Here is a 24,389-nt window from a genome sequence, read left to right on the forward strand (position 1 = left end):
AAAATGATGCTTAAGGGTCTAAAAACGCATAAATTAGGGAGCCCTACAATGGCAAAGGACGGTCATTGTACCTCCTCTCTTTATGCGCTCTTACGGTGGGACCCAAGAGCTTTTTTTTTTTTTTTTTTTTTTTAACACTTTAGGTGATGGAGCGAATGAGAGGCTGATAACTGGAGAGGACGAAGCGAGCCCCCGCAACACCCTCCCCCAAAACTTAGCAGCACGTTCCCCACTCCGCACTTATACCGGACTTTGGTGCTAAGTCACTTTAGAAAACTGGGATCTGGACGGGGCCAGGCGCGGAGTCCATGTCTAGCCTCGACGCCAGCCTCCGAGTTTCTATTTCTGGTTCTCGAGGGCTGGGGTAACGGCCGCGGATGGAGGAGCGAAGGATGGGAAAAGCAACGGGGAGTGATCTTTCCAAGAAACACCCAACTGCCCCTTTTACCTTTTTTGCCTCCATTATGGGGCGGGGGTTGGGGGGGTTGAGAGAAAAAGATGTCAATGACCATTGTTTGCTCGTTTGGGATGTTGCTCCGCCCCCCGAGTCTGTCGTAAACCTGGCGCCGGACTAAAATAAACCCCAGATCCCGCAGACCGGGGGGCTCGCCGAGCCGCCGACTCCTCGTCACAGGCTCAGCTGCCGCGGCCGAGGTGGCGGCGACGAGCGGCCGCCGCGTCCTGCCGGCGCGCGCCCCGGGTTCCCCTACCTGGCCGCCCGCCGAGCCATGTCGTTGAGCCCAAAGCACACGACGCCCTTCTCCGTCTCCGACATCCTGAGCCCCATCGAGGAGACCTACAAGAAGTTCGGCGGCGCCATGGACGGCGCGCCACCCGGCCTGGGGGCGCCCCTGGGGGCCGCGGCCGCCGCCGCCTACCGCGCGCCGCCACCTGGGCCCTCCTCGCAGGCGGCGACCGTGGCGGGCATGCAGCCTTCTCACGCCATGGCGGGTCACAACGCGGCGGCCGCGGCGGCGGCAGCAGCAGCGGCGGCGGCGGCGGCCGCCACCTACCACATGCCGCCCGGCGTCTCGCAGTTCCCTCACGGCGCCATGGGCGGCTACTGCAACGGCGGCCTGGGCAACATGGGCGAGCTGCCCGCCTACACCGACGGCATGCGGGGTGGCGCGGCCACCGGCTGGTACGGCGCCAACCCGGACCCACGCTACTCGTCAAGTGAGAGGGGCCAGGAGCGCGGGGCTGCGGGCGGCTCAGGCGTTTCCCGCCACAGCCGAGAGGCGCGGGGGCGCGGGGGCGCGGGACGGTGTGCGCGCGGCTTAGGCGGTCCTGGGGCCGAGCGGGCGCGCGGGGCGTCCTGAGACGCGGCCCGGGACGCGCGGGGTTTCCGGGGACCCTGGGCGCGCGGGGGGTCCTGGGACCTGACCGGGAACGCGCGCGGCGTCCTGGGACCCGTTGAGGGCGCGCTGTGCCCTGGGACCCGCCGAGGGCGCGCGGGGCGTGCTGGGGCAGGAGGCCGCGACCCTCAGGGGGTCTTGGGATTCAGCGAGGGCCGGGCGGCGTCGCGGCCGCCGCGGCGTGAAGAGAGCGGCGGCTGGACAGGCTCCCGGCGGGCCTGGAGCTCACTCGCCTTCCCCCTTGGGCCTCTTCCCCAGTCTCCAGGTTCATGGGGCCGTCGGCGGGCGTGAATGTGGCCGGCATGGGGTCGCTGACGGGCATCGCAGACGCAGCCAAGTCGCTGGCACCGCTGCACGCGGCAGCGGCGGCAGCCGCTCCGCGAAGGAAGCGCCGCGTGCTCTTCTCGCAGGCGCAGGTCTACGAGCTGGAGCGGCGCTTCAAGCAGCAGAAGTACCTGTCGGCGCCAGAGCGCGAGCACCTGGCCAGCATGATCCACCTGACGCCCACGCAGGTCAAGATCTGGTTCCAGAACCACCGCTACAAGATGAAACGGCAGGCCAAGGACAAGGCGGCGCAGCAGCTGCAGCAGGAGGGCGGCCTGGGCCCGCCGCCACCTCCGCCGCCGTCCCCGCGCCGCGTGGCGGTGCCTGTGCTGGTCAAGGACGGCAAGCCGTGCCAGAACGGCGCCAGCACGCCCACCCCCGGCCAGGCCGGTCCGCAGCCGCCGGCCCCGACGCCCGCACCTGAGCTGGAGGAGCTGTCGCCCAGCCCACCCGCGCTGCACGGCCCGGGGGGCGGTCTGGCGGCCCTGGACGCGGCCGCCGGGGAGTATAGCGGCGGCGTCCTGGGCGCCAACCTGCTCTATGGCAGGACGTGGTGACAGCGAGGGTGCCCCGGGGCTAGGTTCTGGTGCAGCCGAAGGGTCTGCAAGAAACTGCTAGAACGGTTGGGGGAGGCATGCGAAAACCGACTCGCGTCGGTCTCAGAGAGGAGCAGGCTGTGAACCACTTGCTGGGGGCGGGGGACAGCGACAGCCCGGAAACCGAGTAGTGTAACATTATGCCACGCGGCTTTGAGGTGGTGGTTTTCTCCTCCTAGAAGTTCTTAAATGACGCGCAAAGGTGAAGTCTTGACTACAGCTCTCAAAGTTGGAAACTTTGTTGGCGTTTGTAACTATAAAAATCAACCCAGCTTTAACAATGAGTCCTTTTTGAAATGGAATTTATCTTGGGAGATTAATTTTCGAAGGGCCCCCTAAGTGCAATTTCATTAATGTTTGATTGAAAGTAAATTGAATTGTAGCTCAAGGTGGATCGTACACATAGCAACATTATTGCAGAGGAATTATTGCCATTTAGGTAATAGAGCAATGGAATCAAAATAAAATACTAATTATATGGATTGATGGAGCTTTTTAAATTTAATGCTGATTTCAAAATGTTTTGATGATTATTTGGCAAATGAGTGTTTGTATGTTACCCTAAAAGAGGATTTTCCCCCCTAAGATGCAGCTCACCATAAGAAAGAAAGGTTGTATACTATTTGTATATGAAATCTGGTCTCCCAAAATCAACTGAGAAAATAAATAACCCTGTCCTTCTGTAAACATGGCATTTACTCTCTTTGAGGTATTTTCTTGTCTGAATTTGAATACCTTGATAAAGTACTAGAACAAACAAGTAAAATTTCTAAAATTGACATCAATTAATCTATATTCAAAAGCATGACAAGAAGAAAGGTGATTTATTGAATTGTAATCGATATAAGGAATAAGTAACTAAAATATAATTTTTCCACCATATTTAGAACTTAAGAGTTGCACTGGTTTTGTTGGTGTTTTATTGTACAAATAATGTATTTACTCTTTAATATGCCGATTTATATTTCGTATGTTTCAAATGGATATTTAAATATAACTTAAAAGAAACAAGTTCTTTTTTCTAAAAGTCAAGTGGTCATTTCGTTTTCATTAAGTTTATACAGGGCTTGGTGTGTTTTTAAAATACTAGTTGTCATGATGTGACAACACAGCTCAGTTTACTCATAAATGATTGGTATTGGAGTACAAATACTGAAAGCTGAAGAATTTGTGCTTATAAATAATTAATGAAAATTAAAGAAATAACATGGATAAAGCATGATTTGCAAATGATCAAAACAAGTAGTTACCGGAGACCCCAAACCTCTTCCACATTTGAGATTTTAGAATTACAGCTTGGGGCTGAAACATTGTGTTTCACTTCATTGTTAGAACATTTTTCTGAATGTGCAACATGAATTCATAAGAAGGTGTTTTAGAAGTTAAACTTGCACTTTTTCTAGACTCTTTTGTATAGTAATTTTTTAAAACTCCAGTTTCTTTCACAGAGGGAGAAAAAACACTAAAGAAGCAAGGGAATCACCCTTTATCAAGGGGCTGTAAAAGAATTTTTAGAAAATGAGATCTAATTTTTAAAACATTTTATGTAAGAACAAATAATCTGAGCAGACAAATTTGTATGAAAATGGTACTGTACACCCACAGAAAATTCTCTCAACTTGGGGTTTTTTTGGCATATTAATGGAAATGACTTTAGAAATGTTAACTAATATAGCAAATCTATTATTGATGTGCCAAATTTCAAAATGTTTGTTTATATTAGTTTGATTTCCTCACAATAGTACCATAATTCTGAAATTTTACTTGTAGAAAACGTTCTAAAAGTCCACATGGTTGGCAGTGTTTTTTGTTACAGTCTAATACCTACAAAAACAACAATAGCTTATAGTCCAAGGGCTCTGGGTAACATATTTAAAGAAAATGAGTCTTCCTGGACAGTTTATTTCTGGAACAAAAAATCCTTTAGACTGAAGAAGTGCACTTTCTTTAAGAAATATGTCACATTAAGAAGAAACAACTTTTATATACAATATTTTCTGAAAGTGTATTTTGTGTGGGCATATCGTATTCCTTTCAGCATTCCTTTAAGCAGTAAAAAACCCCAAGCCAGAAATAATTGCTGCAAAGGGCTTAACATTCTATACCCAGAGACTTACTGAGTGTATGTGTGCATATCCTGAAATTAGGGAAAGGTTTGATTCTTGAAACTTAAAATAGAAATGTTTTTACCATAGAATCCCACCTTCTGATGAATGCAAAACGAGCTGTTTTCTTCTTTTTGCAATTAGTGCTTTGCAGATCTTTTATAAAAATACAAATGGCCAGACTAGGTGAAACTCATTAACTGAAGAGGAGGATAAGTGTCTCCACAACTGAGAGGGAGGACTGGCGCAGGGTCTGAGTGGAACAAAGGCCCCTCAAAGTTTGGCAGAGGCCACAGCAAACCTGTTTCAAAAATGCTTACTCAGCAGATATGACCTTTTCCTAAATGTTTTTTTTGGGTTTTACAACAATCTAACTTGTCTTTTCCAATTGAGGCACGGAAACCAAAAGCCAGAATCAAAGTTGCAGAGAGGAACGGAGGGATTGCAGGTACTTTTCTATAATCTGTGTTGGGATGTATATTGAAGTGCTGTGTGTGTGAAAGTGTGTGCAGTTTTGAAGGACACAAGAAGGGTGTTTTGTATATGGAAGGATGGGGGTGTAACCCAGTTGTCTTCTATTTAAGTCTTTGCCTAGAACTAAAACCTAATGGTCAGAACAAGTAGTCAGACTTCTATCAACACAGATGTTGTGTTCAATCTCCATTTGGCTAGCGACTGTTTACTTTGAATTTAAAGCAAATCAGAGACTCAATCCTGTTCACTAAATGCAAGCATCTTCCATAGACTTGCTTTGTTAACTGCATTGAATACTGATGATTTAAAAAAACTTTTTAGAATAAATTTGTGAGCCATAATTATATAAAGACCTATCAATTGGATTTTTAGATGTGAATTTGTGCCGGAGAAAATAATGCATTATGTGGTGGCAACACAAATTTCAGACACAGTTCAAAGCATGGATAATACTCCCTCACTGCTTACCATAACACTAATGTGTGGATGAAACCCTGTATGTTAATTATTTGAGTACAGTTTTTTGAAACGCTATTGTTATCCTGCAACCCAGTGAGACAGAGAACGATGATACATTTTTAAAAATATAAATACCCTTTCACTACTAGTGAGATTTGCTGAACATCTGGGGAAGTTTCAAAGAAGATGCCTAGACTGGGGAACTGCATTCACATCCCATCAGGAATTTGCGCTCTCCAGTAAGTACTGAGATAACTTTGTGATTTCAAGATCACTTTTGTTTTTATTATTTTTAACTTCAGAGGTAATGGAAGTTTCTGGGAGAGGTGGGTTTGGTTTTGTTTTTGCTTTAGAATGTTTACCTGCAATTGAATGAAATGCCTTTCGTTTTTTGAAATTCCATGTAACCTTCAGTAATTGTTCAGGTGACTTCTAAAAAAGTTTAACTAGGAACATTGCCTAAATTTAAGTTGTGCAAACTATTTTGCAGTAGTGAACAGCTATATTCCTATTTCATACACATCGATTAAAGCCTGTTCGCTTTTGGCCCTCATTCCATAAATAAGACATGGAGAAACAAGCCACAGGAGGATTCTGCTTTACTGAGTGGAGGAGAAATCCATCGAGAATGTGCCGTTTGCTAGTTCATTCGTTTGGTGACTTTTTCCTGATGGGAAATAGCAGAGCAGTGGATCACCAGGAATAGAGTCTGGCGAGATCGCAGCTCCAGGACCCTTTCGGGGTGGGCAGGAGGCGTCAGTCAGTGGGACGGAGCCAGATCGAGAAATTGGGGACTCTAAGTTGACTCTTCAGAGAATGTCCAGATTTTAGATTTCTAAGCATAGCGAAATTCGGTTACTTTCACACTTGGAACTTAAAACGGCAGCCTCGGAAGGAAGACCATTTCTGGTATTCTACAGCTCTGCTGCTTGCAGGGAGTTGAGATGCAGCAGCAGGTTGAGAAGCTGCGGCGCCGCGTGCCGGGACGCGGACGAGGAAGGAGGGTGCGCCCGAAGGTGGAGGAAGAAGCTTTCCGCGCCCATCCTGTGCGTGCGGCCGGCTCGCGGGGCTCCCAGGAGGGCCAGCCGCGGGGTCTGCGGGCTGGACCGGGCCGCTAGCGAGCCTCGGGGGAGACCCAGGCGCCGGGCGAGTGCCCCACGTGCACCGAGGGCCCGGCGCTTCCCGACCCCACTGGGAGAAAGTTGAGCCAAGCACCTAGGACCTGAGCTCTGAGTAGCACGCAGGTCCCGGGCGCCGCCACCATCCCGCCCCTGGCTGCGAGGCCGCCGCGCCCGGGCCCTTCAGTTCGGTCCAGGCGCGCCCAGCAAAGGAGTGCTGGAACCCCGGCCTCACCCGGCCTGTTCCTGGCATCCCACGTCATCGTAAAGAAAATTAACCTATCGCTCATTACACCCAATTTGCCTTTGTAACGCTAAATGGCAATCTAACACCAGTTTGTAGACGGCTTTGTACATTAACATACATTACCCCATTTGATCTTTAAAGGGAAGACAACTGCTCATTACGGGACTAAGTAGTCAGGCTGCTTCCAGGTTCTAAGATTTTTGTTTAATAGCAGACCCTGAAAAAACGTGCCGTTTAAAGAGAATATAATTGCGTACAAGTAACTACTTAAAATTGGCCCAACGAATTTATTTTTACATCAGAATTTGAAGGAGATATTTACAGCTTTAAACATTAAAGCTCTAAAAAGCATTTTGCTTATTGAAATGGGCAGGGCATTTTCCTGGAAGATTCAAACGCGGAGCCAAGTTGGAAAAAGATGAATACTAAGGATGGAGGAAGCAAGGGTGAGGTCAGGGAGCAGGGCCTGAAGCCGGGTCAGCGAGAGAACACCTGCCAGTTCTGCAGAGGAAATCTGCCGTCATCAGTTTCTCCATCAGGCCTTTTGCTCAGATGCCTTCCAAACAGTGCTTTAAACATTCAGTCAAAAACTGAGTCTCAGGACAGCTTAAAATAAAACTAAGCCAAAACTAAATGTCTGAGAATATAAAGAGTGGAATTGTGGGTTTTGACTATGAACAGTAAAACACTTATAAGCTCCTTTGGAATATGCAATGCTTTACTGAGATGGCTATCTACATTTTTAATATTTGCGAGATAAACTTACAGAGAAATTTAATAGAAGGCATTATCACTTGAATGTTGAGCGAAGGCAATTATGTAAGGTTTAGGTTGGTAATTCCTGATGGAGAGACTCTTTGTCTCAACAATAAAGGATCCTGCTCTGGTCACCCATCATTAGCAATGAACTCAATAGCTACAAAATACCTTCCTATTCAAGGTTGAGGTGAGATTTTTTTTTCCCACAGACTAAGTTTAACAAGTGTGCTTCAGTTGAATATTAAAGCAAAAATATCCTAAGTCAGGAGGTCAAAGAGAAACTTTACCTCACAATCTTGGGCTAGGAGGGAAAAACTGAAACAAAGCAAGTCTTTGTATGTGTGTCTAAATGTTTTGGCAATCAAATGAAAATGCCTATGTACGTGCTGTATGTGAACTCCAAACACACATTTAAGCAATTTATAGTGTACTTAGTAGCAAGGAAAAACATGAGTACAAATTGCAATCTAATGACATACAAAAAATATGCTAAGGAGCATAGACTATTTGGCCATTAATTAAAATTGTCAACCTGAAGATTTAAAACAAGTCCTTAAAACTGGAGAAGTCTACATTAAATTTGTAAAAATGTAATTTATCTCACAAAGATTTTTGAGTTAGCCAGATCAGTCACTGACATAATACAACAAAGTTAAAGCTTTTGTTATGTCTTGCTGACCCTATCTTTTAAAATCTACTTCTTCGTTGACTTCTTTGTCCTTTGGTTTGGACATCTGATTATAGAAATAGTTTTCTGCAAAAGTTAGTTTTAAAAAACCATGCTTGGTCAAGATTTTCAAAGTTGAAATACTGCAAAATAACAAGAACACAAAACAGAGTTTTAAAAGTTTAACTTTATTTTTTTTACTAAAGTCCAGAAATTTCTGTAAGACAAGTACATTAATGAAATGTTTCCAAAGAAATACTGAACAATATATACTCTAGTTTGCTGAGGGTTCCAGCTCAAGAGTTCAAACCTAATTCTTGTGCAATAAAAATCAGCATGGATCTTACATGATCTAGAATACACTGTGTTTTGAAATCCACAGCTGGTTTCATTTTTAACCATTATGAAAAACCAGTACTCCTATTCCATCAAATGTGTTTTATAAGCAATAATAAATTCAGATCCACTGTATTATGCAACATACATCTTTGGAAAGCAACATAAACAGTGAGATCAGATCAGTAGAAATATACACAGTTAAAAGAAATACACAAAGTACTGTAGTTTTATTAAAAACTACTACTTGAGAAAGAAATCTTTCCACAAATAGCATAAAACTGTAGAATGATGAAAGGATTTGGGAAAGCTTTACAAAAGCTTAATTCCAATTGTATCTTCCTGAGGGTGGTGGCAAAGGGTATTTCCTTCCTTCTCTGGGATATCCCTGAAAATAAACAAAAGAAAGAGTTTATTTTCTGGACCGATACTCCTGCAAGTCAGTTAATTTTAAACCTCTATGGAAAAACACATCATAAGGAAACTGAGTATGTGTTAAAGGTACAGCACATGGAAAGGCCCCATAAAAGGTACTTTGATCCAGAGCTTTAATACAAACTTGTTGCAAAGTTGGAGGCTAGCACAAATGCTATTACTAAAAAATAAACCAAAAAACCTTAACAATCACAAATGCACACAAATGAACTAGAGTTAAGTGTTTTGTGTAAACAACATGTACAGACAGTGTTCTCAATTTTCCCACTGTCCTAGCAGTAGTAATTCAAGTCACTTTGTGGTAAGATACCCACATCAATTTAGACTTATTACACAAGGAAAGTAACTTTGCTTTAACGAAGGCAAGAGCTTGCTAAGTCAGTTAAGGCCAAATGAGCAACTGATTTTAGGGATTTTAGGGCATTAAATGATTTATTAAGGTTATTACACAATTCATTAGCCGTGACCTTTACAACCATATCCTAGTATGTTTGCAAATAACATTCCTGTATAACAAAAGATAAACCTGACACCTCTTCATTGTAAGTCCTTTTCTAGGCCTCTAGGGTTTTGAAATGGAACCCCCTCCCTCCTCATTTTGCCACCCAGAGAGCACTTCAGTACTTTAAATATGAACATGTGCAGAATCAAGGCCAGAATGCAGGCTAAGGCCTTGTTTGGTCATATAAAACTTCATACAATGAAGTAATGATTCTATGTTTTTAACAACAAACTTCTGCAATTTAATAGTGTGCTTCAACAATTGTGATTTAATAAAAAGTATCTCCCTGGAAAAGAGACTGAGAAAGAAGAAATGTTATTTTCAAAAAGTCCTAAAAGAATAATAAGTTTACCAATTGGTTTATATCTTCTAAGTAAATAAGAATGTTACCTCCTATAACAGCAGAGAGTTCCTTTAAAAGGAAGATCTCCAAAGGAGAGAGGAAAATGAATGAACTGGGGTCAGCAGTCTAGGCAGCCAGCTCCCAGCTCTCCTGCCCAACTGTGTGGGATTTTCAGGGTTTCAGTTCCTGACTTGGAAAATGAGGTGACTAGACCACACATTCTCTCAGGTGTCTTCCAGTTACAAATATGTCCTCACTTCAAAAATGCTCTTCACTGAAACTGCCTAGTGCCATCTGACCATAGTAACATAAAGAGCCTTAGTTCACTGATATGATTTTTAGAGGTCCTGGGTTGAAAGAAATCAAAGCAAAATTCTATAAACTGATTTAAATAAACCGTAACAAAATCCTCTCAGAAGACATTAACTATTTGCAATTAAGGTGATTATCTTCTTGTAAGGTGGAGATACTTGTAAGAATACATCAAAAAATATACAAAATATGTTCCTTGGCTGTGAGAAGAGAGGTCTTACTAATTAATATGTGAAGCACTGCAAAAGGCCTGGAGGCAACACCAGGTAAGCAATTTAAAAACCACTTCACATCACTGCAGGTGCCAAACTCCATACACATTACTCTGAATCATAGCATTCCAATCTTATTCTCTAGTAAGGATTCCATTAAAAGCATGTAAATACTGGTCAGGGTGTCAAATTGCTGGAGGAAATTATGTCAAACAGACCTCAGTCTTAAATGCTGCTAAAACTGGATGCTGTAAAGAGAAGGACATGAAGCTTACATACACTAAATTTGTCTAGGAATTACGATATTCATTCAGTGATACAGCTGCTTACATTGAGAAGAAAAATATGTGGAAGATTATCAGGCAGAGATTTCTTTTATGAGGAGGGATAACAGATGAATCAAGACAGGAGATTTCTAAAATGACAACATTTTAAAATGAGTTCTAAAAGACAACAGCTGAAAAGGCAGACTTACTTTCCAGCTTCCAGAAAATCATCACCCATTAAGAGGGATCTAGGTTCTATTAAAGAACAATATCCTTAAAGGAAAAACAATGTGTTTTGGTGACTGACTATATTTGGACTAATTATCACTGACTGCTATGATTTAAAGGGCTTTTGGGTTAGAAATTCTTTGGCATCTTCAAGGTATATAACCTATTTAGTGAAGCAGGTACTCAACCCATATACATTTTTAAAGACAGACCCAAGTTCAGCCACGCTACTGTATCAGTGTCTTCTCCAGAAATATTGGTAAGAAAATATGGAGTCCTGTGAGGCTTGTTGAAATATAAAGTGAGCAGTATGCTTTTCATCCCACAACCCATTTACCTGTCTCCCTCCACGATCATCTCGTCTGGGTGGATACCCACCAGGCCCAGCTAGCATCTGGTACTGGTTTGGCTGGAAGGCTGCATTCTGGGTTTGCAGCATCCGGTTCCATGGGAGCAGAGGTTCAGCCCCAACGCCTCTGTAGGAAAGTATCAGGTTTACATCAGAAGCCACGCCTATTATACAGCACAAAGCCTAAAATCGGCAGGTGTCATCTCCAAATTTTAGTACAATCCAATTTACCTGGATTTATCATATGGGATACAGAGTATCAGAATGGCCTTTGTGTCCCTTATATTCAGTATAATCTAAATGTTTCATGAAGCATCAGCATTTATTACAATGGATGTTTAAACTCAGCTGAGAAGTTCTGACTTTTAAAAATTATATTGTTCATTTTCAACTGGGAAATTTCCTTTTTAGTCACTTAAAGATGTAGACCCAAGATCACCAAGTTGGCTACATTTAAGATGCTATCCAAAGAGTAAACATGTACAAGACAGGAGAATGAGGCTTTATTTTCAAAAATGTCCAGACTCGTTCTTGGATCCATTCTTTCTACTTAATTGCAGGTTGCAAATGAATTCTTACTGCTGAGTATTTTGAATCCAGGGTAGGAGACTTGGCTGTTTTTTCCCATCCATTATTCTGTTCAATATGTCAGAAGGTCTGATTGGGAGGAAACCTTTTCAAGTTCTATTGATGCAGCTTTCAATTGACCACGGTGACCTAGCAACATGAGCACTAATTGGCATGGGCTGACTGGCATTTGGTGTACAGTTTACATGGGAACACAGATTCAACGGCTATTATAACCCAGTTTGCTGTCCCAGATTACTAGTCGAAAGAAATGTTTTAATTGTCTTCAAGTGCCTATTTTAACTTTGCAGATGCAAAGCAACAGGTATAATGTACTAAATCATAACTTAATTAAAAACTGTCACATAAACAATGTAGCAAGGATATACCTTCTAAAGGCAATCACCATTTAAGACTACTTTCTCCTTAAGGCACTTTCCATAACTTCCATTTTATGGAAGGCACTACAAAGAATACACAGAGGCAAATCCTCCAGTATATTTGAACATCAGAAGCTTTGGGGCCACTGACCATGTTAGGAGGAATTCAATAAAACTTTAAAATTCACTGAAGTGCTGACTAGCTGGTAATCAGTTATAACCATATCAGCATAAGAATTTCACTTCCGAGGTCTTAGGGGGAAAAAAGCCTGGCGCTGGGCTCATTGGGTAAAGCATTCTTCTCACAGCTATTCAAGCCTGAATCCATCCTCTCTACCCCCACTCTCCTCCCTTCACTTGGAGCTTGCCTTCTTTTTATTAAAACAACACCAGAGATAATTATTTTTGTGTGATGGCTTGAAGAGATGAACTGCTCTCTAAGGAACTCTAGAAAGGCTAAAGTTTTTCTTTACAGTTGGTAGCTGAAACCAGAGCTCTAATAACAATCTGTTATAAGTAATTCAGAATACAATTAAAATAAGTTTTTATCTCAGAAAGAAAATGCATATGGCTAGGGTTTTAATTATTTTTCAGGATAATTACTAGCACAAATATATTTTAGCAAGAATGCCTCCATCTGTTTTAGCAAGAACAGCTCCGTGTGCAGAGATAGGAATGGTCTCTTCCAGTCTCTGCAGAAGTGAAGGGCTAAACTAAGGTTTGTGCTGTAACCAAAGTCTCACCAAAAATGGGCCAATTAATGCAAAACCCACGGGCTAAAAATACAATTTACATCTTAACTGTGATCAGTTTTTCTTTTGAGTCTTACAATAATAAAATTCAATTGAATTTTAGGAATTCAATTTTAGGAATTCAATTTAGGAATTATTTATGCCAGATCTGCTTGCATAAATAATATACATTATAAATGCAATTCAAAACTATTTTATATTCCAAAAACAGGTTAAGAACAAAGCCACAGTTTAAAAACGCAGAGTTCTTTTTGTTTGAATGGATCACTTATAATGTTTTTGACAAAGATAATTTTTACGAAAAAAAATCAATAATTAAAATTAAGCAGAAGAATAAAGCAAGGATGTCATGTACTACCCTCTTCTGACTTTTATGACAGGCCTTTATTTTCAACAAGTTTATCATATGTCTAGACTAATTATATACTTTGCAAATACTTACAAAACTAAAAATTTGCCTAGGAAATTATGTTTTAAAATCTGGGATGGAAGCACAGAAATTGACATATCCTAAATTATAAAAATTAGCCATTAGGCCAGGCACAGTAGCTCAGCCTGTAATCCCAGCACTCCAGGAGGCCGAGGCAGGCAGATCACTACAGCCCAGGAGTTTGAGACCAGCCTAGGCAACATGGGAAAACCCTGTCTCTACTAAAAATACAAAAATCGGCCAGGCATGGTGGTGTGGGAGCCTGTAGTCCCAGCTACTTGGAAGGCTGAGGCATCAGAATCACTTGAACCTGGACGGCAGAAGCTGCAGTGAGCCAAGATCATGACATTACACTCCAGCCTGGGTGACAGAGTGAGACCTTGTCTCAATCAATCAATCAATCAATAAAAGAAGTTAATAAATAAGGCAACTTATTTGAGCCATTTGGCATTGTAGATGGCAACAATCTTAAGTTTCCAAATTGTTTTGGAAAGTTACTGGAGATGTGAACTACTACCAATTTGGATATTTTAAATGTATACATATGGTAAAATTGGAGTTTTAAAAGATTTTTCATGATTGAGCTTAACACCCATAGAAAAACTAAATGGCTGCCTTGCAAATGACTGAAAAAGAGGCCTCCACTGACAAGAAGAACCCAAACAATGTGGCAGAACTCAAGTGACAACGGGAACTCCAACGCTGGGTATCTATTAACTCTAGGCTGTGTCTGTGTTGGGAGGATGTTCCTGTTGTATTTTTAAATCTACTGGATATATGGATTATACACACCATCTTAAAGTAGGAAATTATTCAAGAAATGCAATGTAATAAAAAAAAGACACTCAAAATTCTCTTAATAGGATTCTCAATAAACACTCAGAATAGTGTCATGGAAACATACTGAACTAAGAACTGGTAAAACCTGGTTCTGGAACAAAATGATATATTTCTTAAATGTCTGTGATGTAAGACTTTTATGATGGAGCTCTACTATGCTCACATTTACCTTTTGCTTTCAGGCATAATTTTAAGTATCTGACTAAAACTAAACCAAAAAACATCCCCACAAAACTGTCACTAACCTGCTGGGTTCACAAAGTCAGAATAATACTAGTATTTGGCTAGGGTAGAATAAGAACAAAACCTGATGGACAGCAGGGCAAGGGAAGGGACAATGATGATGATCTTAGGAAAACTTTTAATGTGAACAGAGGGGAGGAAAGCTGTTGGGGCCTTAGAAGTGGAAACAGATCCTTTACTTCCTTTGAAGTCCCTACGTCTTTATATTACGCTCAGAGTAAATATTCTGGTAAGTTTTGTTCCAGTGAAAAGTTTCTTGGTAAAGAATGGCACAAAAGAGTGACCTTAGGTAAGCTGCTGAACTTCTCTGTACCTCACTTTCTTCATTTGCAAAAATGTAAAAATAACAGCATCTATTTCAATGCATTGCTAGGAGGAATAAATGAAATCATTCTTATTAAAGGACGTTAACACAGTGTTAACACTTTGTAAGCAGACATTCACCATTATTATTAGTATGGAAAGTGAGCAATAAGATAGGGAAACCAAGTATATAATTCAGGAAAAATTTACCCCCTACTTACTTAATTTCTGCTTAAAATTGGTGGTACTGAGGAAATTGAAACAGCACATACTGTGTGCTTTCAGAACATATACTAAAATCAAAACATTAATACACACATTGCTAGTCGTACTACATTTAATGAGACTTGCACTAAGTTGATACTATTAGTAAACATCGAATAACCTGATTCCTTTTATCCTCTTGAAGATAACAATGAAATGAAGTTCTGGAGTCTCTAAAGAGTTATAAAGTTTTCTTAAAAGGGAAGCTGCATTTAGAACCCCATTTATAAAAACACTATTCATTTCAGATGTGAACAGATTAGAGACTGTTAACATGGCAAAGGAGAAGAGAATAAAACAGATTAAAACTGGGAAGGCAAAAAAGAAAGCCTTATTATGATGGGGCTTAATTTGTTTTTGCATTTACTGATGTTGGCAAAACCATCGTGAAATGATGCATCTTAAAGCTGGCCTTTAAAAATTATTCTACAGATGTTAGCCTAGTTGTCTTGTCGTACAGAGTCCATCTGACTTAGGAGCACACAACTCATCAATGAAGGAATACATGTTAAACATCCCTTGTTATTAAACCATGTCACATTCTTCCTAGTCCATGGTACTTATTAGACTGCAGATCCCATAATCCTCTTCTGAGTCCCTTCTGCGTTTAATTCAGTTGAGTCTTAAGTAGTTAAAGAAACTGTTTTCAGTGGCAACTAATAACTACTGACCTACAGTGACACTGCCCTACAATAGGCTTGTCAGCCCTGAAAAAGTTGTACCAAAGAAGCTGATTAGGACTTCAAGAGGTTTGTAGCAAGAATCAATGGTTGGTCTGTACTAACGCTGCAATGCCCGCACAGAAATGATAAAAGTGGAACACCATTAGTTATGCCTCATTAAGCTGCACAACCCTTCTAAAAAGAAATTTGTTTAGCCTGACCAAAACCTAATACAGTTTTAAGCTGTGTTGCATTTTTCAGGGCATCTCAAAAGCATCCATAAAATAAAGGCCAAGAACCAAGAAAAGTAAGAAAGTATATTAAACATGAGTCTTTTAATTCAAAGTATTAGCTATATATTTTCCTAAAGGATAGGCACAAGGGAAATTGTTTTTGGTGGGAAAAAGTACATTTCAAACCATGGAGGTTTTAGCCTCCAAAAACCCATAAACCCCAAATGTTGGTGTCATGTCTTTAAAAGTCATGTCTACTTTAATATTACCTGTCAAACCTTTGCTGCTGGAAAAGGGGAGGAGGACCTCGCCAGGAATCCTGGGGCCTCATATCTGAAAAAGAAACAGGAAAGAATTAAGATTTTTAAAAGTAACCAATATTCAACTACCCAATATTTTATAATTAAAAGTTCTTGAAAAAAATCTGAGAAAGACTGTAAACCAAATAAACTAGTATCATAATAACACACACCACAAATGTAAAAAGGTAAGTAACTAACAAGGTCGCAAATTTTTTGTTTTATTATTTTTCCTTTGATAACAAAATAGGTTTAGTAACCCCTGGCCACTAAACTCACATAATCTGTGTGTGTGTGTGTGTGTGTGTGTGTGTAAGTAAAGATACATATATTACACACAGTTTTTACATTTATATTTTAAATGCTGTGCAAAAGGAAAGGTTTAGTTCTTTTCCATAAATAGAATTAATACAAACTGAATAGTATCTACAACAGAAATCCTGAAATTTTCCTTCTGAAGGTATAAACTGCTATCATTAACATTAAGCAGAGCACACACAATCTCTCCAACACAAACCAAGAAAACACGTTAATGAAGGGACCACCCACTTCTCCATCTTTTCTGTAGTTTTCTTGTAACACAAAGCTGAACTAGCAACATCATCTAACTAGAAGAAACAATTAAATGGCTCCTGCTCTTCTACATAAACTGACAGATATGGGATGAAAGAAACATCTGGGCCTGTCCCTGTCTGTATCAATGAACCACAGCTTCCAGTCACTTCACCTTCAGCGGGGTCTGCTGTGACCTAATTAAAACTGCTGGTTCCAGAAGTTGTCTAATGAGTTCACCATGTGAGGACAGTAACCTCCTCTAGACTCCCGAGACCAAGGACAACAACGCTTACCATAATGTATTCAGGCTCACATTTTAATAGAAACACAAACTAGAAAACTGCTTTTCAAAATTACTTAAAGAAAAGAAGAGTTGAAAGCTTATCTCTGGTTAGAAACCAAAAATATATATGGTTTTTACTTAAGAAAGAGAAAGAAAAAAGTAGAATCATGCTTTAAAAGTCCCATGACAAAGAACACGGAATCAATAAAATATCTAGCTGCTCACAATGATTCTAGCTCATAACTGGCAGCCTCAGCCCTGGGCTTCCTTCCCATCTTGACATGCTGAGAAGGCCAGACTGAAGAAAGTTTTCTTTATGTGGACAAACTACCTGAAGGAGGGCAGCCATCTGCAGCTGCCACAGCCCACTCCCACCTCAGTCCATGGCCAGCTGGAAAGTTTCTGCAGCCATACCCATGGGTGCCAAACCCACCTCTCAGAAAGGTGCAGGACACCCTTCACCAGCTGTCACTTCCAGGCAGATTCCCATTGTGAATTAAAAGGTGGTATCTTTAGTCAATTGGAATTAAGTTCCTTTTTTATCTCTTAAAAACCAAACTACTAGCAGTCAAACCGAGTAACAACGTGGAGGATGCTGACTACCACACATTCCACAGAAAACAGAGGAAGACAGTTCCCCACCCTAGGCCCAGTAAGTTCTGAGTCATTACTACAGACTATACACTATCAGAAAATCAATTTTCTGAAGAGATAAAAGTAAAAAATTCTTACAATAATAGCAATCATTTCATTTGTATGGTTTATTTCTATGGGAAAACTTGATACATTTACATATATGACTTTCAATGAGTTACCATTTGTGAGAAAGTAATCTACTGAAAGTAAAATCAATGTTTGAGCTACTTTTTCAGTTCATGTACAAAATTAGTTTAGTGAGAATCAGTTAAAATGTTCCCAGAAGTATTTCATTTTAGTGCCCTTATACATACAAAATTTGCAAATGTAACAGAAGTCAAAAGAAATACAGCAAATATTCATCCGGACCCCTCTACTTCACATCCCCTGGAATCACTGCGGTTACCCTGGAAACACACCCTTTTTTACCATTAGGACTTAATTCCATATTGTGCTTGCCTGGTGTCTTTTTACGTATGGTATAATCGCAGGATACACATTCTCCATGGTACTTACGAAAGCTTCTACAGTGGCTCCCTAATAAATTTAAAATCGAATGAAGACAATACAACAATACAGCTACATTAAGAGAAACCTTCAGAAACAATCTAATGTTTTAAGAAAAATAAAGACGGGAAAAAATCTTGTATATTTTATCCTAGAAACTGTCCTAATGGAGATGAAGCCATCACCACCCATAATATATGTTCATTAGACTCAAACAGGCTATTCTTAGATTAAGCACAGCAGTATTTCTAAGTAGAACTGGAATGTAAAGTTTACTAAGTGTAAATGCTTTTTTTAGAGGAGGAAATAATTGTCTAACCTATACACCTAGAAGTGTCTTAAAAAACAGCAAACATTCCTAATATATCACTTCTAGTGTGCCAGGTGCCTCTCTATTTTCCATTTTCTATCTCTCACCTCCAGGACAATTTTTTTTCCATATAAACTAAAGCACATACAAAAATTACAGTTTTTTGTTAAAACCTAAGCAAATTTTCCAAAACTTTCAATAAACTCTGATGCAACTGTTAAAACACTCCCTGTTTTCAATCCAAAAAGAAAAAAAGGCTCAAAGAAATATTTCAAGGCTATTTTTAACCAAATTTCTTTATATGGCTCTTAGTAACATGTACAACCTGGAAGTATTCATAAAGCAGAAATATTTCCTGGCTGATCTGTAATGAAGTAGATGGTAAAACAAACTTATCATTCATTTGTATGGCTCTAACAGAAGATCCATTTGAGAGGAAGAAAAAAAATTCTGAGACAGTGAATTGTACTTCAGAAGGTACAGGCGAGAGTGGAAAAATGACAGTTAATTTTTTCCTTTGGTCTTTAAAAACTTACTCCTTTTCTAGAGCTCTAAGACCACGTAAACCAAGCTTCGCCAATAGCTTCTCAAGTGACAATTTACCTAATCAACATGGCAATCACAGAAAAGATTCCATGTTTACTGATTGCACTAGTCAAAAATCACTTTTCAACGTGGCTAATTGACAAGTTTACAGACTAAAATGAAGACATGTCACATTTAAGGTTCTGTGGGCTACAGAAACCAAATGCTTTATTCAGACTGAGTACTCAGGGCTACACTAGATTCCAACAAGTTATCAGTACTCAGACAATTACTCATCAGCCAAAACTGACACATCAAAGACAAACACCAACAATAAGAAATACCTACAGCAGACACTTGACAGTTGTCAGTTTGACCAAATGGCCCTTCTTGAGTGCAATTTCTTATTACACGAAGAAAATGATTATGATACTAAAAATATTTTAGACTGAATAAATGGCTTAGAACTCAATCTTACTATAAAACAAGCTATTTGACTAAATTTTAAAGTTCAAAATTCTATAAAAGTAAAGATGATCTTTTATCACTTAATACTTTCAGAGTACTTATTATGTACAAGGTACTATTTTAAGTGCTTAGCTACTTAAATTCATTTAGTCTGGTTATTTTGTCAGATAAATATTCTTATCCTCTGTACTACTTTCAAAATGAGGAAACTGGGGCAATGATGAAACCTGTCAGAGGTCACACAGCTATTAAGGGTCAGAGTGAGGCCAGGGGCTATGTTCTCATAACCACTCTCTACTACACTGTGCAATCTCAAAGTTTCACATACATTTATGCTGTCGATTGAGATGGCACTTCATGTTAGTTTATTTCAGAAGATGCAGAGGAGAACCACCCATGATTTTGTGCTTCTTAATCAGGAGGCTCAGAAACTTACGGTTTCAACAAGGCTGGATGGGGGGTTTAACAACTACTCTCAACATCTTAAAGGTTTACAACTGACATTGTTACTCATATCCAAATAGGATAGGAAAGAAAAATAACACGTTTTAGTTGTAAGCATCTAGGCAAATACAGGATTTATAGGGAGAAAATAAGAAAACGTCTTGGCTAAAACACTGGAATCTCTGCTCTTTTTAAAAGGATAATACTACCCCTCAAAATCTGGCGCTTAAAATATAAAGAGAAGGGATCAGATAAAAATCAGTATCAGCGGTTCCTGAAGCACAAACCAAAATGCAACATCACTCCAAAGAGCTCAGCCGGTCTGTTGAGCGACGGAAAGAGCAGAGAGGTGCTCTCGAAGCCGTGACAGCCTGGGTGAAACGAACCAGGTCCCCTTCCTGGTCAAGCCTACCTCCCTAGGGACAAAAAGGTACCTCTCTGCCCTCATAGCCAGAGGAAGCGACGGAAAGATGTGGCACTTAGATTCACTCTACAATCCCGTCCAAGTCCAAATAATCTTAAGGATGCTTTTCCTTGCCCTCTATCTCTCTCCCTTTTATGTTTTTCTTCCTCTTATAGCTAGATGTGGATGAATGGATGAAAGATTGATACATAGGTGAAGACTGGTTCTACACAAATATTGAATCTAGAAGTAACGAGATCACAAAATAAATATGTCAGAAGTCTTAATGACAGTAAACTAAAAGAAAAAAAAAACAACACAGGCCGGACGTGGTGGCTCACGCCTGTAATCCCAACACTTTGGGAGGCTGAGGCAGGTGGAGCACTTGAGGCCAGGAGTTTGAGACCAGCCTGGCCAATATGGCAAAACTCTGACTCTACTAAAAATACAAAAAGTAGCTGGGCATGATGGTGCATACTTGTAATCCCAGCTACCTGGGAGGCTAAGGCAGGAGAATCGCTTGAACCTGGAAGGCAGAGGTGCAGCGAGCTGAGATTGTGCCACTGCACTCCCCAGCCTGGGTGGCAAAGCAAGACTCTGACCAAAAAAAAAACCAAAAAAAAAAACCCTACAAATCATATGTTGGACTATGTTTAAAGACTATTAGGAAAATATCAGATTTTGTTTCTTCATTGTCTGCAGCATTTGCCTGAACTTATCATACTTTAATGACCATTCTAGATGAAGCTAATTATTTATCCAATACATTTCTTACAAAAGTATCAGGGAATGATTTGTGAAATGACATGGTTGCCTTCTAGGAAGTCCAAACTCTTAACCCAAGCTTTCCAAGGTTTTTTTTATAACCAAGAGCAATCAAAATCCATCAATCTATTCAAATCTTTTTTGAGCTTTTACTTTTCTAGTTTATATGCAGACAATCCCCAAATTTCTCTCCAAGTATGTCCTCTCTCTCTTGAGCAAGAACCTGACTCCTGTGACTACCTAGCACAGATGCCTCTAATGTCTTTCAGGCACTTTGACCCCCACAAACTCACTCATCACATTCTTTCATATTCCTTCACCCTCTTGGGTTTCCAACTCTGTGAAAGGCCTCACTAAGCACCCAGGCATCACAGTGGACACATAGGACTCTTCATTCCCTTCTCCCTCTCCTCCTCACTCTTCATATTCAATTATCCAGACTTTCAGCCTTCCCTTCCTCCCACCTTCCAGACTTTGGATCCACTCTGCCAGTGTAGTTCAGACCTTCATCATCTCTCCTTAACCCACAGAGTTGTGGTTCTAGAATGGAGATGTATCTGGTTCATTCTTCTAGAGTTTTTAAAACCTCATAAACAAACAGACTAGTGCCCAAATTAAATCAGCATGGGACAAGAACAGCCAACTTACAAAAGAAAAACTGGTCAGTAAAAATATGACCAAAGTAGCAATTGAAAAATCGTATCTTAAAGACACATTATTCCTTATCAAATTAGCAAGAACTTTATTTATTTTATGTTAAAGAGACAGGGTCTTGCTGTTACCCAGGCTGGAGGGCAGTGGCGCTCTCATAGCTCACTGAAGCCTCAAACTCCCGGGCTCAACCAATCCTCCCACCACAGCCTCCTGAGTAGCTGAGACTACAGGCACATACCACCACGCCTGGTTAAATTTGAGCTTGGATTTACAGGTGTGAGCCACTGCACCCGGCCAAGAACTTTTTAAAAATAACACCTGGTGGCTGGGCGGAGTGGCTCACGCCTGTAAACCCAGCACTTTGGGAGGCCGAGGCGGACGGATCACGAGGTCAGGAGATCGAGACCATCCTGGCTAACGCGGTAAAACCCCGTCTCTACAAAAAACGCAAAAAATTAGCTGGGTGTAGTGGCGGGCGCCTGTAGTCCCAGCTACTCAGGAGGCTGAGGCAGGAGAATGGCATGAACCCGGGAGGCGGAGCTTGCAGTGAGCCGAGATTGCGCCACCACACTCCAGCCTGGGCGACACAGCGAGACTCTGTCTCAAAAAAATAAATAAATAAATAAATAATAAATAAAAAATAACACCTGGTATTTGTGGGAGTGGGATATTAGACATTGTGGGAAGTATAAATTGGTATACTCTTATTTAGAGGTTAATGTGGTGATATTGACCAAAAGTCTAGAAATTCACCATACCTTCTGATCCAGCAATACCATTTCTAGAAATTTAGCCTGCAGTTAAGAAATATATATATTTTTAAAAGATTATTGGAAAAGCCCTATAAATTAAAAAAAAAATTAAGCAATATACTTCTAAATAACCCATGGGTACATAATAAAAAATAAAAATCAGAAAATATCATGAACTAAATGATAATAAATATGTGAGACAAAACTTTGTGGGATAAGGCTAAAGTGATTAGAGAGAAATCTGTAACACTGAAGTGCATATATTGGAAAAGACCAAAAATAAATTACCTAAGTCTCCATCTCAAAAACTTGGAAAACGAATGCCAATTTAATCCCCCCAAAAAGTAGAAGAGAATAATGAAGACAAAAGCAGAAATCAATAGAAAACAAATGTACATGGAGGGAAAAGAAAAAATATATATCAACAAAGCCAAAGGTTAGTTCAATGGGGGAAAAAAACAATAAAATTAAATAGGTTCTAAAAAAAAAATTAAATAGATTCTAGCAACACTAATCAAGAAGAGTGACTATATATTACCAGTATCAGCACTTAATTTTGAAGTCTTACAGTCATTAAAAATATATCTAAAAATATTATGAACAATTTCTGGCAATAAATTTGAAATTTTAGAATGGGCACATTCCCACCAAAAAAAAAGAACTTACCAAAACCAACATAAGAATTACTGAAAAATCTGAAAAGCCAGAACTAAAAAATTTGAATCTATAATTGAAAACCTTTTCATAAAGGAATCTCTAAGCCCAACTGGCTTGACCATTGAATTCTTCTAAAAATTAAGAAATGACAACAATCTTAAGATAACCCATACAGAGAACAAAAATGTAGAAAATATTTTCTAACTTGTTTTATAAGGCCAGAAAAACCCTACCCCAGAAGGTCCAAAAAAGGGAAATAAAACTAATCCCACCATACACTGACACATAGAATGTAGTGACATATAAAAAGATGATATATTCCAGAAATTAGGTTTACTCCAGAAATGCCATGTTGGTTTAATATTTCAAAATCAATCAGTGTAATTTACCATATTAACACAACAAAGAAAAAACAACAAACAAAACCCCCAGGTTTTAGAGAAAAAAAGCATCTGATAAAATTCAATACCCACTAGAAACAAAGAATAGAAGAACTTCCTCAATTTGATAAAGGTTATCTACACAGAAAAAAACTGCAGCAAACATCATATTTAATGATGAAATAGTAAAAGTCTCCCCCTTAAAACGGATGGGGAATGAAATGAGTATATCTACCATCATCACTTCTATTAATTATGAGAGGTCCTAGCTCCTGCAATAAAGCAAAACAAAAAACAAACAAAAAAGGCATTAAGATTAGAAAATAATAAAATGGTCACCACTTGGAGATGACATAATTGTGTACACAAAAAAATTTCAAAGAACATACAAACTATTAGAAGAAATGAATCTAGTAAGGATGTCAGGTACAAATATCAAAAAAAAACTTTATTTCTACATAAAAACAAACAATGAGAAAATGATATTTAAGATACTGTTACTTAAAACATCAAAACACATCAATTATATAGTATTAATTCTTTTTGTCCTGAATTTTTTATTGTGATGATTTCAAACTTAAAAGTTACAAAATGAGTACAAAGAATTCCCACATCCCCTTCACCCACATTCCCCAAATGCTGGCATAAACCTCTGTTCATCATATGACACCAATAAAAAAGCGAAAAGGCAAATTGCCAAGTGGAAAAAGATATTTCCAATATAAAACTACTCTCATAACCAGAATATAAGAACGCCTACAAAACAAAAAGACAGACAACTCAATTTAAAAAAACCACACAAACCTTGAACACTGCATCACACAAACAAAAATATCCAAATGGTCAATAAACACTTTTTAAAAAATGCTCTACTTAATCACCAGGAAGATGCTAACTAAAAGCTCGGTGAGATACTCACTCCCTGCTTAGTCAAATAGCTAAAAGTGCAAAGACTGACAACACCAGGGGTTGGCGACAACACCAAGGGTT

The 24,389-nt window shown here is 40.1% G+C and overlaps 2 protein-coding genes across 4 annotated transcripts in view; one reads left to right on the forward strand and one right to left on the reverse strand.

The window, feature by feature from the left end:
• The first annotated feature begins 607 nt into the window (after positions 1-607).
• NKX2-4 (NK2 homeobox 4) lies at positions 608-2,742 on the forward strand. The gene is made up of 2 exons (XM_030826651.1): positions 608-1,176; positions 1,614-2,742. Exons 1-2 carry the CDS (start codon positions 729-731, stop codon positions 2,234-2,236), a joined length of 1,071 nt encoding a protein of 356 aa, XP_030682511.1. The 5' UTR covers positions 608-728; the 3' UTR covers positions 2,237-2,742.
• Positions 2,743-8,273: 5,531 nt separating this feature from the next.
• XRN2 (5'-3' exoribonuclease 2) overlaps positions 8,274-24,389 on the reverse strand; it is a 90,129-nt gene continuing 74,013 nt past the window's right edge. For all 3 annotated transcript variants that reach the window (XM_003268245.4, XM_030825786.1, XM_030825785.1), the window contains 3 exons: positions 16,031-16,094; positions 11,076-11,214; positions 8,274-8,828 (listed from right to left, as the gene is read on the reverse strand). In XM_003268245.4, the coding sequence (XP_003268293.1) occupies positions 8,763-8,828; positions 11,076-11,214; positions 16,031-16,094 (269 nt within the window). In that variant the 3' untranslated portion in view covers positions 8,274-8,762. The remainder of the gene's footprint in view (positions 8,829-11,075; positions 11,215-16,030; positions 16,095-24,389) is intronic.

The sequence above is a fragment of the Nomascus leucogenys genome, chromosome 13 (assembly GCF_006542625.1).
Source record: "Nomascus leucogenys isolate Asia chromosome 13, Asia_NLE_v1, whole genome shotgun sequence".
Taxonomy (NCBI): Eukaryota; Metazoa; Chordata; class Mammalia; order Primates; family Hylobatidae; genus Nomascus; species Nomascus leucogenys.